This window comes from Cuculus canorus, chromosome 4 (genome assembly GCF_017976375.1).
Source record: "Cuculus canorus isolate bCucCan1 chromosome 4, bCucCan1.pri, whole genome shotgun sequence".
In the NCBI taxonomy this organism is placed as follows: Eukaryota; Metazoa; Chordata; class Aves; order Cuculiformes; family Cuculidae; genus Cuculus; species Cuculus canorus.
The window spans coordinates 52,443,565-52,457,998 of NC_071404.1; the positions used below are offsets into that span (position 1 = coordinate 52,443,565).

At 38.3% G+C, this 14,434-nt stretch overlaps 1 protein-coding gene across 6 annotated transcripts in view; it reads left to right on the top strand.

Annotated features, from left to right (window-relative positions):
* RAP1GDS1 (Rap1 GTPase-GDP dissociation stimulator 1) overlaps positions 1 to 14,434 on the top strand; it is a 92,874-nt gene that overhangs the window by 36,759 nt on the left and 41,681 nt on the right. For 4 of the 6 annotated variants that reach the window (XM_054064915.1, XM_054064916.1, XM_054064914.1 and 1 more), the window contains exon 3: positions 13,432 to 13,554. In XM_054064915.1, the coding sequence (XP_053920890.1) occupies positions 13,432 to 13,554 (123 nt within the window). Of the gene's footprint in view, positions 1 to 13,431; positions 13,616 to 14,434 lie in introns of those variants that run through there. The other 2 variants (XM_054064919.1, XM_054064920.1) reach the window with 2 other exon arrangements.

Below are 14,434 nucleotides of genomic sequence, written 5' to 3' on the forward strand. Positions count from 1 at the left end.
GAATTCCTTAAATTATAATTTGAGACATTTTACAAACAGGCGTCATTTTCTTCCCTCCACCACTGTGTGCTTAGAGTGAGAAAGAGCTTATCTTGTAACTGCTTTATAATAATGTGTGTAAAGAAGAAAAGAATTGAAGTCAGAAAAATCCACAGTAGGAAATTGGGGGAAGGAGGGCTCTGGTAGGTGGATCTGGATGCATTTTTCTCAGAGAAATGCAGTTGTCACCTCTCTGTGCTCACTGCCAGAGGATGACCGAGTTCCCTCGCTCTGCAATTCAGGCTGCCCTCTGACCAACGCACAAGTGTGTGTTGTCTGCAGCCCGCAGCTGTTGCCTCGAGGTCTTAACCACAGTTACGAAAGCTGTATATTTGCGCTGATATTTTTACTAAGTTTCTGTCATATTTAGCAACTCTGGACTTCAAGCTTATTTTCTGTGGGTATTTTAATGATGACGTGGAGAGGAACGTTCTCTGAAATCTCGTTCTTTCCCTGCGTAGAAATGGTACTAAAACCACGCGAAAGATGCAAGGGAGGCATATTTGGTTTCCTGGCCAACAGAATTTCTGTGTGCAAGTACCGTAGAAAAATGATGGTATTAAACACCAGCTCCAGTGGCATCATTATATTTGGTATATTGCTGAATTTTGTTAGTATTTCTAATAATAAAAAAATAGCTGAATGTTACAAGCTCAAATTACTTTCTGTTTTGGAACCAAAACCTATGTTGTGAAAATGAAAACAATTATTGGTTTCAAAAGTTTTGTTCTAAAAGTACAAAGTTACATGTTTTGCTGTTGTAATTCAAAGAACGTAGTAGCTTGAACTGAACTAGGTATATGTAGAAAAAGATCTGAGAGACAATGGATACAACTTCATCCATTTATTATTTTCAGTTGAAGTCATAATCAATGGCAAGCTAAACTAACAGAGAAAGATGTGATAGCTTAACATATGCTGCTACTTGGAATCTATTTTTTTTTAAAAAGGCTTGTCAAAAGGATGAGTAAAGCACTTAGGCACTGGAGAAAAGTATTTTAAAAGATCGTGTGCTTACATTTCTGGAAAGTAGTAAATGCTGTATTTTTTATCTCACACCCAAAGAAAAATATGGGTATGTACTCTTGGATTTTGGGAACAATACCTTAATTGTATTGGGTAGGGAAATATGAAGGACATATGATGACAATATTGGTCATCACTTTATATCAACGTAGACAGATTAATACCTGTTAAGAGCCATCTTATAAATATTGTGCCTTTGAAAAAAGTAGTTATCCTAAGATCCTCAAATAGAGGTCCACAAGAAAGGACTGCCTGAGAAAAAGAAAACAAGAAGGAAGTAGAGGTTTTCTTTTAAACCACAGGCCTTCTGGGACATAATTATTGCAGTAACAAAAAGAAATTAAGTGTTATTGCTAGTCCAGACATGCTGCGTTTCAGATACAAGAGGTTATAGCAGGCATAAATAACCTAGTTTTGACAGCTGAAAAATCTGAAAATCTGCTGAGAACATTATTTTTGGCTCTGATATACTCAGTGTAAGAGGCTGAAAATGCCTACTAATACCAGCCTTCAGCACCTGGCTCTGAAAAATGTCTGACATGAAATTGAAGTGCAAAAGCCAGCACATGCATTTGAAATGTTTTTTTAGCATATAGTTTTTCGCTGGCTAAGAGTACGAGTTAATAAGTTTATGTGTAAAGATGGTTAAGCAAAATCACACTGGTAAAGAAGCTTAAGTGAGGGCAGGGTCCCGGTTTTGAAAGGGATTTAGATATTTTGGAAAGCTCTTATAGTTCGAAGGAGGTTTAAAATAATGCACTTCGCCTTGAAGATGTGGTTGCCTAAGACTCCCTATTTTCTATTTGTTGAGCTATGCTGATACCTGGTCACTAAAGGAACCATTAAATGACACATGAAATTTTTAAATTCATGTTTGAAACTGGAAATTTCAGCATCATGCTAAGGCTTCTTTGGCTTGATGTTTTTCTCCCCATAATGAATGCCATTTCTTTATGCTATTCTGGTTTCCCCCAAAATATATTTTAACTGTATACTATAGCCATGTTTTGGTTTTGTGTTGTATGAGAGAAGATAATATTGTATTACTGTCTCAGTGGGCAACTGCTAGCAAGGCTTTGCCATCACTTCCTGCTGTTTCGGCTTTGTGGTGTTGAGATCATGAGCTCAGCCCTCCTACCTAAGCCTTCTGTTCAGGTTTTCTCTTGAAAGTCACCAGTGAGTTTTCTGAAACGCGTTGGTTCATATTTGGTGGCATCACAGAGGAGGATGTGCTAGCATCTGGCCTGCTTAAGAAAGTGTTGGATTTCTGCAGAGACCGCAAATTTCTCACATTCCTTCGTCAGTGATGAAACTTTCCATCCAATGCCCTGAATCCTCTGTAGGCACTTGCTTTCAAAGGCATCTAGTTTCCTGTCTTTAACGTTTTGGTGGATTTCCAGTTCTCACAACCATATGTTAAAACAGAGGTTATACTTGAGTTGGGAATTCTTCATTTTATTCTGTTCTTTATACTGCAGCTTCCATATGTTCTTGAATTTAGTTAGTACTTATGCTCTTCCAAAGATGGAACAATTCCTCTACAGGAGCAGAAGAATGATGGAGAATTTAAAAATAAAATTTTGTAATTTAAATTCAGAGCTCAACTTAAAAAAAAAAAAAATCTGCTTCTCTGAAATTTTTTAATGTGTTATTGTTGCTATTAAAGCCTTTGATGTATAAAAAAAATGAGAGCTTTACCTATTTTTATCTGTTTCCTTTTTGGACGTTTTGGATGGTTTAGTGTTTATACTCTCATTTATTCGTTGCAGAGTCAGGTAAGCCACCATCTGCTTAAGTTCTAGCATGAGAATGCCCTCTGATTTCAGTGAAATCTTGAACCTCTTCAGTACACACACAATTAAGCAATAGTCATTTCATTGTCTGTTTCTGTGATCTTCTTACACATTAGTATGAAAGTAAAACACATGCTACCAACCCACCCCAAACACAGAAAAAATTAAACTGCAGAGCCTTTTGTCCTAGCAGAGTTACTCTAAGGTATAAACATTACCTGAAATCACTGCTATTTTTTCCATTGGCTGGACGTTTTAAGCTTAGTCCTTTCATTTTTCTGAAGCATGGAGAGAAAAACTCCATAGTTCACAGCTTGTTCCCACAAACCTGTCCTTAAACATCACCATACTAACCTTTCTCTGTTTTGAAGAGACTGTTTGAGCAGAATGAGAGTAAAATTGAGGTTTAAGGGTAAAATGAGCTGGCAATCGTTTCATGTGGATTGTGACCAAGTCACAATGCTTTCATGACTGTAAATGCTTGCACAGCATTATACTTTAAAACACAACAATAACTGTCTGAAGGTCTTATTCAGTCTTTCACATGTAGGATTAACTTTTGGCTACTGTTGTTTCATATAAATGAAAAAAGAGCACTCAGCAGCCCCACAGATTCAGTAAGCGTTTTTGGCAATATTGCTAACGAGTAAGCTGTAACAACACAAGCCAGTGCACGACCCATTAAGGTAGCGTAGCACAAACAGATGCGTAGGGAGTGGTACCGATTGGATCAGTGGCCTATTAAGCCAACTGGTAACTAGTAGAATTAAGTCCAATGACAAATAGCATTTCCTTGCACTTTTTTCCTCTTCGATCCTTAACATCTCCCTTCCTTCTTCTCAGCAGTCTCTTCCAGGTGTATTTTTGATCCTCCTCGGGTCTACCCTGCAGTGATCCCTAGTATATGTCACTTACCTGTGACCTTAAAAGGAGGAGGCCACCCATGAACGTATACAGCAGATGCATGCCTGCATGTTAGTCCTGATACATAATTGTCTTATCCTGAACACTCAAACAAGCAGCAGAAACTTATGGTGTACATCCATGGAAAGGAAATGTGCAGGTGAAAGCTAGAACATCTTCCTCCAAAAAGACAAAACCAAAACAGTGTTATTGCTAATTCTCTACTGATATGTATAGTTATCTGCTGAGATTGAAGTATTCTTTAGGAAGATGTTGGCCTTAGCCCACAGCAAAGATTTTACTATTTCAGTATTCTTGATTTCTCTTAGAAGCTACAAAAAGCTAATGAAGAGTATCACTGAGCTACACGTGGTACCTTTTACAGCTCCTTTTTTTGTAGTGGAGACAAACTGGTGTCTGTTTAGCAACTGCTAACCCTTGATCCATCTTCTTTGGACTAAGGTGGTAGAGGGGTAATGTATTTAATGGCTATTGAAACTAAAGTAGGGAGAGGGAATAGAAATTAAAAAGGAAGAAATTAAACTAAGTGGATTAGTAACAGGAAAAAAGCGGTGCATAAGACTTTTTATAGAGGAAATTGACAAATGGGAGTAGGGAGGAAACTGATTTAAAAATAAAATTTTTGAAAGACAGCAACTGGCTAAATGCAGATACCTAAGCAGTGATGAATACCATATCGTCATAATTCCCACTGCCTTCTACAACAGCTGCTTGCACTCAAAATCTTTATTGATTTAGCTTAATATGTTACTATGGCACACATTTAGAGCAGACTAAGATTAGTAAAAGGTATATAAAGAAACGTCTTGATTCTGCCAGTATTAACATATATTCTTACCTTTAAGGACATAGATTCTTATATTCTGGTAGTTCCACTGAGCTCAAGAGATATATTTTTATGTATGAAGCTACATGGCAAAGCATGTGCATGTTCAGAGCCAAAATATGTACAGTTTTTTTTGCAGTTCCTTTGTTTTGGATCACCATCAGTCATGATTCTTACGTGACAGTAGGTGTCAAAGAAAAGGTCCTTCTTCCGAGGTGTATTTCCAGTTTGTTTCTGTCATATAAACCTGGTTTTCTTGATGGGTAATATAAAGCTATAAAGTTAAAGGAAAAAGCATGACATATGTATTTAGCTTTTGCCATTGAGTTACGTTTTAAAGCATCTATATTAGTAGAAATTAATATAGCGTTTAACATAATTGCAAATATTTTGCATGACCAAAAGTCATTATTGGCTTGTATGTGTACAATCAAGTCTTATCTTCGCATAAATGGTGGTAATGGGTTAGAGAAGAAAGAAAAATTATACAGGAATTTTTCATGTAGGCATAGTTTTAGTGAAAGAAAATGAAGGCAGTACATAAAACCTTGAGGAAGGTTTTACATTCTGCTGCTACAAAAGGCCTAGACTTGCTTTCTCAGTAGTGAGAATGGAAACCGTTTCAGTACAGATTTGCTACAATACCTTATACCGTGTCCCTCAGAACGTAACATTACCATCAAAACAGACTTTTTATTATTTTTTGTGGTTGTTGGCTGTGTAGCTGTATCATTGGTAGGGGTTTGCTGGCAGGAAGGTGTCAAGCCAAAAACCTGCATCTTAGGCCAGTCTACTTGTGCAAGCGAGATTTTTCTAGTCTGCCTCTGATGCAGATAATCTCTTGTAGCAGAGCCAGAGGTTCAAATTGGCTGGGCCAGCTCAGCCAATTAAGCTCTTTGCAGTCCATTAAGTTTACCTGAGAAGATAGGTAGTCAGATGCCTTTCTGAAAGTTGGGAATCATGATGGATATTTTGTAAGAGGCAGTTTTGGCTCAAATACTGTGTTATAAAGCCTTCCTTCTTTTTGCTGAAGAAGGATGTTTGCTACATATTAGCTCAGGAAGCTGTTGCCTTGTCATGGCACTGTAGACACCTAATCCAGAAATGTTTCATCATAAGTGCTGTTTATAATATCACAGTATACCTCTTTAATTGGAACACACTAAATCAAGGTGACTGCTTTTCATTGGACTGTCACCCAGTAAGCTGGCACCCTAATGATACTGAGAGGTAATAACTGCTGCTTAGTAGGATTATATTTTACATAAATTCCTCTTAATAGTGATGTATTTAGTTAGCGCCAAATAGTTAAATGATGTTTATCCATGTGTTAAATTCCAAGTGTGATTCATTGAATACATAATGTGCCAAATAAAGATTAAATATTATCTTTTTATTCTTTGCAGAAGGCATCAGTGAGCAGTAGTTCCAGATAATAGAGCTGACAAATTTCTTTTTACATTGCGTTTTTTAAATGCAGTACAGAAGCAAACGAAAGGCTTGCTTTTTACAAAAAAAAATTATATTTAGTAATTCACAATTTCACGTCTGAAAGTTCATTCTTGGTTTTGTCTCAGTTAATTGTGACTTACAAATGTGATCTTTTTTAGATTAACTTTTCCTTAAACTAGTTTGGGAGCAAAACTTTTAGCTACATTGGTAGGGAAAAAATTTGTTTGTATGTAAACTTACTCTTCCAGTAATCACTGGGCAGAATTTTACTGCAGGCATTTGAACTTTCTTGAGAGCACTTGTAAGAGATTGCTTAAAAGGAATATGAAAACTTTCCTGCCCATATAATGCACAGCTTTCAAATCTGACTTGATTTTTTAATTAAATTGGATTTGGAAAAAGGGCTTTGCGCTGTGGGTCTACTATTTCTCTTATACAGATTGAAAGACTAAAGCATGAGGATACATAAGGCTTTACCTGAGGTACTGTAGTAAGTGCAGTAAAATAACTGACGAGGCAAATTAAAATGTCCACACAGGCCGAGTATAGAACATGAAGATGAGAGTGGATGACATTTGTACCAAGATGCCAGACAATGAACTTGGTGGCTGAGGCACTGATATTAAACTGTTTAAACAACTGTGCTACCAAAGTGGTTATCACCTGCAGAGGGTGAGTCAGAAAGGAAACTAACAGCTCAGATAAACCCAGCAAAGTATGCATCAGGGCTCTAAACTACATGCAGGTCAGGATCTCAGGGGTTCTGAGCTGCCTAACTTTAATATTCTGTGACACGTCTGTGGAAATATTGGTGTGCATATTTCTTCATTGAAGGCCAAACCAGCATGTATTTTTATTAAATTATTTCAGTGGTACCTGCAACAGGCTATTTCAAGGGTTGGGTCTTATCCTGAAATTTACTTTTATTCTTTGGATATAGCTTTTGGAGAATTTAATCAGTGGGAATCATGCAGCTAGTTGGCTAGTGAATCTGTCTCTCCATCTGTCCTTCCTTCCTTGTTAGAGCTGAGATTTTAATTACAAACATCTGTGCACTAGCACAGTTTCTTCATTAAAAACAGGAATTGAAGTGGCCCTGTTGCTGCTCTCAGAGACAGAACAGAGCAAACATCGTGATGGAAAGCACAGCTAATTGAGAATCCTCCCTCCCTACCTCCTAGGGGTTTGTTTGAAGGATAGGTGAGCAAGCAGATTGTATTTGTGGGGATTTCCCCATATAAGTAGTAGTATGCCAAAAGGAGGCTATATTTATATATTTATTTCTATATATAAATTATTACTAGAGGATTTTTTTTTCTGTAAAAACAACTCTTGATAATTGGAAGTCTTTTTGGCTAAAGTGTGTTAAGCAAAAGCCTCCTTATCAGTGGTGCATTCTTTGCTTCATTAAGGCACGTCATTTGTGTCACTAGGGTTCTTTACAACCCAGGTTTTGTGCTTTTGTAGTCAGACTAGAATCTCCATTCTGCGGTTTGGAAAATACCATAGGAGGGTATGGAGAGAGAGAGAGAGAATGCTTCTTGAGGGAGGCCATATATGGAGAGAGCATCAATACTTGCTCTTGGTCATGTGAACGCTTTTTACTGTGGTATTTAGGAAAATGTGTCAGTTAGAAAGATACCCCTTGCTTGCTTCTGTAAGAGCAGATGGAAGGTTCCTTCCATGATATATGTGGCTCATCATTATTTATTCATGTGTTCATCTTTCTCTTTCTGACAGAGTACATGTAGGAGGGACATTATAAAGCCAAGGTAATTTTCTGCAGTAGTTTCAGGAGGTTTATAAAACATTTTTGCAGCTAGAAACACATATATTTTTCAAAAGACTACATTGCAAACACGGTTGGCTTAATAAAGAGGACACTCATGAGGCTACTCATTTACAATTCTCATGTAAAGTTCTACAGCAGGGGCATTATTGCAGTGCTAGCATTCCCTACTGTTGGGTTACATCTAATAATGTAACTTAAAAGTCATTGTGCAGAGAGAACAGGAACAGTAAACCTATGGTTGTCTTCTGTTAGCAAGGGCAAAGTAGTTGCACTTCTGACAGATATTCTTTGCCTTTCCCTCCTTCCCTTCCCCCTCCCTGCCTTTTCTTTAACTTGAAGGTGAGCAAATTGATGCAGAGAGAAGAGTGAAACAGAGAGGAGTGAAATTTTACAGGAAATAGAGCTGAGAAGAGTGGAGAATTTAATTTGAGGCACTCATTGGATTTTTTTCCTATGGTGATTTCTGCTACTTAATTAAGCACTCTGATAGCCACCGTGTGCAGCTCTCCAGCTCTATCTATGGCATTAAAGAATTTACTGCCCACACCCTTTATTATTCTGACTTCGGACATTGCAAAAACCATGAAAAGCAAGCATATTGACATTTTAATCGCCCAGCTGTGGCATTAATAAGATTTTGGCACTATGTGATCTAACATACCCTTTGTCTTGATATCTAGTGATATAAAGAGACCTGTAAAGCTGCAGGTTTAACGTTAGATGTTTTTTCCCCCCAGTTATGCTGCTGTGGCTCATCACTGGATTATATAGTGTGCGAAAGGGCTGTTTCTAAAGCAGCATTATCACAGTCCTACAGTTTCTTTGCTTTAAGATAGGGGGCAGTGGGTGCTCTGCGGGTGGGTTGGTTGGTGTGTGCAGACTGAAAATCAGGCTTTAAAAGAAAACATTTGAAATCTGGGCATCAGATAGAGCAAAAGGATTTTGAGGTATGCCACCAGCATGTCATGCTACCTAGATTGTTAGGTGTCCCTAAGAGGCAAATTGAACAGATTTGAAAGAGAATGTGGTTCTGCTAAAGGAGTTAAAATGGTAAGCATGAGCCAGCTTTTTAGTGTGTAATTTATATTGGCTGTAATTTCCGTTTTCTCCATTATAGAAAGCATGAGAGGAGATTACGTGGTGGCGATTTTGCCCGTCCTTCTTGCTCCTAGACAAAGATTTGGTTTTACTTGCCCCAAGTACAGTTGACAGTACATTGAAACAGCAATTCAAAAGACGACAACTGAAATAATTTTTTTAAATAATTTAGCCTCTAATAATTTGGAAGCCCAGAATGAAACAAGCAGGCAGCAGATTCGTATTCTTAATAAATATGTCTTTCGTGCATACAAATGCAGACAGGAAGCCAGGGAGGCGTTCTTTAGCCTCTGAAAAGATCAAATAAAGGGAATAATTGAGCACTGCCTATGCTAAAGCCATTGGCAATTTATAATTCTCAGCAAAACTCAAATTATTTCTCCTAGACCCAGGCTGCCAGCACTTTGGCAATACTGGTGTGTGATCTTTTGGTCTTAGGTTCTGCAGAAGGAAAACCAAACCATGGTTTTTACAGTCACAGTGAAAATACTGCTACATAAACATGACCCTTCATCATCTTCTCCAAAAGAATAATGTGACACACCTTTTCCTTAATTTCTGCCCCTCTGTGTCCCTTTGCTTTTGATGCTCTTGTACAGGACTCATGTCATACGAAACTGAGCAAAAAAAGAGACAGACATGCATGGGTCTTAATGGGGGGCCAGTCAAAATGCACGCTTCCCAAAGCCCTTGCCCTAACAAGCACGCCACATTCTAGCTGCAAGCAGAAAAAACAGAGGAGGAGAATCCTGCAGATCAGTGTCTAGAACTGCACACGTACACACAAGACTTTTAGCTCATGTTTTACCAGTAGCCATGAAGTAATTGCCCGATTTGTGCACGTCTAAGAAATGCCCGAACTGTTCATATACTTACAGCTGTGATGAAATTACCTTCAGAACCTCTGACTTGGTATTCTCTTCTAGAGCCATGTATTCTCAACCTAAACTGAGTGTACTTGCCCCAGACAAGTGAAGTGTGCTAATGATCTTCATTTCGACTTCCTGATTTCCACAGGGTAGCCCTGTACGTCATTTGCCTGTTAAGTCTTCCTTCTTTAAAAGAATAAAAAATAATGAGCATAAATGCCAAAGGCTATTTTAGGTTTATATATGACATCTTGTTCCAATTAAAATATCCTTCCTTGTAGAAGCATTTCCAAAGCCCAGAAAAAAGATTGATATTCTGTAACTCTCTGCCAATTACATATGTCTTAAGAAATTAATTTGTATATTTCAGCACATTCTTTTTTTCCTCCACTGTCTTTATTAGAACTTTATTGTTATGAACATGGAATCTCTGAAAAAAATTGATTTATTCTGCAGATACAAATCAGGACAATTTAGAGTAATGTACATGAGGATATAACAGTCATTTTATTGGTACATTCCCATATGATATCTTATATGGAGGATGTGGTGTAAACTACCTGCAAGGATTTAATGTTATTCTAGTATATCTCTATTTTGACATTGGATAAATTTGTATATTACACCAAGTGTAAATTGTAGATATTGTACAGAGGAAGAGCAGGGCTTAGGTAGACTTGTGACAGACAAGCTGAAGCACCTCATGGCATTTTTTCACACCCAAGGCAATTACTGGCCAAAATTCCTAAGAGAGCACTATGGGTTGTGTAGTTAGTAGCTATACTTCTGCCTAATACCAGAGTAATGTGCTTTTCCTCTCAAACAGTTATGCTTGAGCACTCACTCGGGGTAGAGTGAGGGTTGTGGTGTCCTCCCTACTGATAGGAGAGGTGCACTTGTGATGGTCAAATTAATCTTTCATCTCTCTTTTGTGACTAGCAAAAGGTTGACATTAGTACTCAGCCCGGGTAACAAGAACCAGTGGGGAGTTGGTTTGAAGGGAAGAGTATATGCAGGTGTGCCTCCTGTACTGCTTAAGAGTAAGAAAAAAGTCAGTGGTCTGTTTTCATCTATGTGATCCTAGCTAGCTGATTTCCCAATTTCCAGCAGGTCTGTTAAGCCCTGAGCTGTTATTGGTGCTCATTTTTTTATCCTCATAAAATAAATCAGTGCAGATCTGCTACACACAGCTAGCCTAGAGAAGCATTTCATTTTATTTTCCTGCTTCTTTCAGGATGTATTTTGTTCTTTTTATGTAACTTGTGCTTTGCACAGTAACAAGTCCACCAAATACAAGGCATAAAAATAAGACTGGATATTGTGTTTCTCTGTGGTGTGCCAGCAAAAAATGCATTAGTGTCTCCTGGCTACTAATTGTGGTTAACGTTATACAGGTTCATAGTTACCTACATTTCCAGTTTAGAATTCTGTGCTTTCAGTGTTGAACTTAAGGAAGAAGGAGGATCTCTTTATAATAGACAGCTAAGGTGTCTGGACCAGTCTTTAGACCCAACATGATTGTGCTGAATTCAAACTATTCTTTCATCTGTATATATCCGCGGCAGAATGTTAACCTACTGAGCAAATGCTACATGTCAGAACTTACAGACGCTTCCAAGTAAGTCATAAGCTCCTTTGCATTATATCTTCTGAGAAGGTTTCTCAGTGCCTTTCAAAAATTGCACTTAACTAGATGGTGAACAGGCGATTAGCGATTATGCACAGTGTGTTGAAATTAATCAATCAATCTATCTTCATTTTATACCTAACATGTTTGTAATCAGATGTCATCACTGACATATTGTAGAAGAGTGGTCCTAGCCAAAGACCAGCATCCCAAGGTGGAATTGCGTACAGAAATACAGAGGCATAACTGTAATCCAGTTCTCCCCTGTTAGTCCATTTTCTATCACCTAGACATCACTGAAGCCTGTACTAACTGTATGTGAGCCACAAAACCCATGTGAGTCATGTCTGCCAGGCTTCTGCTGGCTTCTGTTCAGGGTCAGCTGGAGTGGATGTCTCCTGTGCTCGAAGGCAAGCAACCTTGTCCTGGAGCTGCCAGGAGTCAAGAATCTATTGCAGCCCTGACAGTGGGGAGGGGGAAGAGGAGAAGGAGGGAGGCAGTGGTGAGCTCAGTGATATATCATTACCAGTTCACAGCTAGAGTGGCTGTGTACTGCAGCTCCAGGGGACTAGCTAGTTGTGGTGCACAAAATATGCATTTACTTGTTTAGGGAGAAAACAGGGAATGTTGTCTTGAGGAAACCATTGGATTAGTTTAAAGTTTCTCCTTTGCTGTTCAAGATTATGTAATATTCCTCCCCTTTCTCCCAAATTTGAATGATACTTCATAAAACCAAAATCATTGATTACTGTTATTGCTGCCCAGCCTGAATGTCTTGATTGCTCTTAAACCAGAGTAAGGTTGCTTCTCAGAAACTGCAGAAAGCAGTGCTCAGAGACCTGTCTTCTCAACTTGAAATATCTACATTTGTTTTGTCAGTGTTACTGGCAAGTTGTAGAGATTTTGGGGTTTTTTTTAGTTTGCACTTACTGTAAAGCTTTTTTTTCAAGTGATGTGAGGAGATGTGCATGTTTTTGTGCTTAAAAATGCCCCTGAGAGACAGGACTTGCACAACAGACTTGTATTCAGATGGATTTGTTTTGCTTTGCAAAAAAATCATCAATTAGAGCATCTCACAGCTCTCTTTGAAAAATGCAAGTAACTTCCATCATGAATGGCTTAAGGAGTTGTGTGGCCTTCTGAAGTGATAGCTGCCATCTAATCATATTGTATGTAACATTAATATTCATCTCAAATATGCCATTATTTGAAAGCATTAGCAAAATCTGTTTTAGCACTAGTACCTTACCTTTAATTGCAATTGAATCCATGTTAATTTTTAATTTGTTACAGTTTAGTTGGTGGCCAGCAGTGCTAGATAGGGGCCTGTTATGGAGCAACTGTACAATTCGGCGCTACTGCAGGCAGAAAGAGGAAAAGCTTTGTCCCCAGTCTTTGACCTCTAGTAGAAGAAACTGTTATTTTTCCCTATCCTTTCTATTGAGACTATGCTGGAGCTGTTGTAGGTGAGCAGAGTAACACAGAAGACATCCAAGCTGAGGGTAAAAAGAGTCTAAACCAGGACCTGCTTAGCTCTCCTTTTTCTCAAGTTTCTGACTTTAGTGCTGCATTAAAGCTGTGCCCTCTGCTGTAAGGAGTTTCCCCGCCCCGTTTCTCGAATGTTTCCAATAATTCATCACTTCAGAGTACTGCTTCTTGATTTTTATGCAGTATTTTAAGATGCTCCTCGTCACTCCATGGCCTTTTAGTCTTTGTTCCAGTCTTTCCAGTTGTTTCCCTGTGTATGCATGAATACGTATCTGTATTTAATTTTATTACACAGAGTCACCTTATAAAGATCAATTGATTAGGAATGGCCAAGTAATAAGTTCTAAGAGCGCATCGTATAAAGTGGCTTTTTACATGGGAAAATAAGGACTTTATTAGTTACCTTTGAGAAGACTTAACTTCCCTTCTTATTTTCTTTCCTTTCTTCCCCAAAGCAAGCTGATGCACAAGTAATTTTTCTGCAATGTGTTTTTCAGATATGGAGACAAGTGAAAAAATCCAGAAAAGTGGAGTTCTTCAGGTGTTTGCGAATCTGTTGACGCCACAATCTTCCTGCACAGCAAAAGTAGCTAACGTCATAGCAGAAGTAGCCAGAAATGGTGAGGTTTTCTACAAGAACTTTTCTGCTGGAACATCTTCAGTTTTTCACCTCACTTGTCAGTATGTTTTACTTCATTTATGTTTTCATTTTGTAGATTAGACGCCCATTCATATCTCTCCCTTTCACTTTTTTGTTTTTGTTTTGTCTGATTTTGTTTCTCTGCTTTTTAATACAATCAAACCAGCATTTGGCTGCTGGAATTTTTTTAGTCCTTACTTTCATGCAGTTTAGCTTTTAAGACAATCAATATTATAATTCGTTGGGCATCAGTAATGAGCCACTGGCTTTATGAAATGCATATAGAAAAGAAAAGATGAGCATCCAGTTACACATAGTGCATGTAACTGAAGCAGTAGCATGTATACAGGTTGTTAAGGGAAAGCAGATTGTTCTTTTGGGCTGAGATTTGTAGCAACATTATTACCGCTATGAGGCCTTTCATACCACACCAAAACCAGTTACTCCTACCTAAAGGACATTATATGTGTTAGCATAACAGCCCAAGATCCCAAATGACACCCAGGGGTCTGTTTTGGTGTGTATTGTCTACATACAGTCATATAACGTAGGAGAGAATCTATAAGTATTTAATGTTTTTTCTTTAGAAAAATCTTAAAGCTCACCCAATACCCCGCATAACTGGACCTCAAAAAAATGGCCTTTTATCTGCAGGCAGGTGCTATGGGTAGACCTTGTGTTGAGGGTAGAAGAGGTTTGTGGCTAACTTTTCCTTGACTTACTACTGTCCCAGCTAAAGAGACACAGACTGCATTTTGCACTTTCCTTCTGCAGAGGCCAGGCAGAGAAAAGTAGGATGCCTCTTAACTGCTGTCCATGGGCGGGCCTGGCAGCTGTGTGTCTCTTCTTCTGTGAACTGT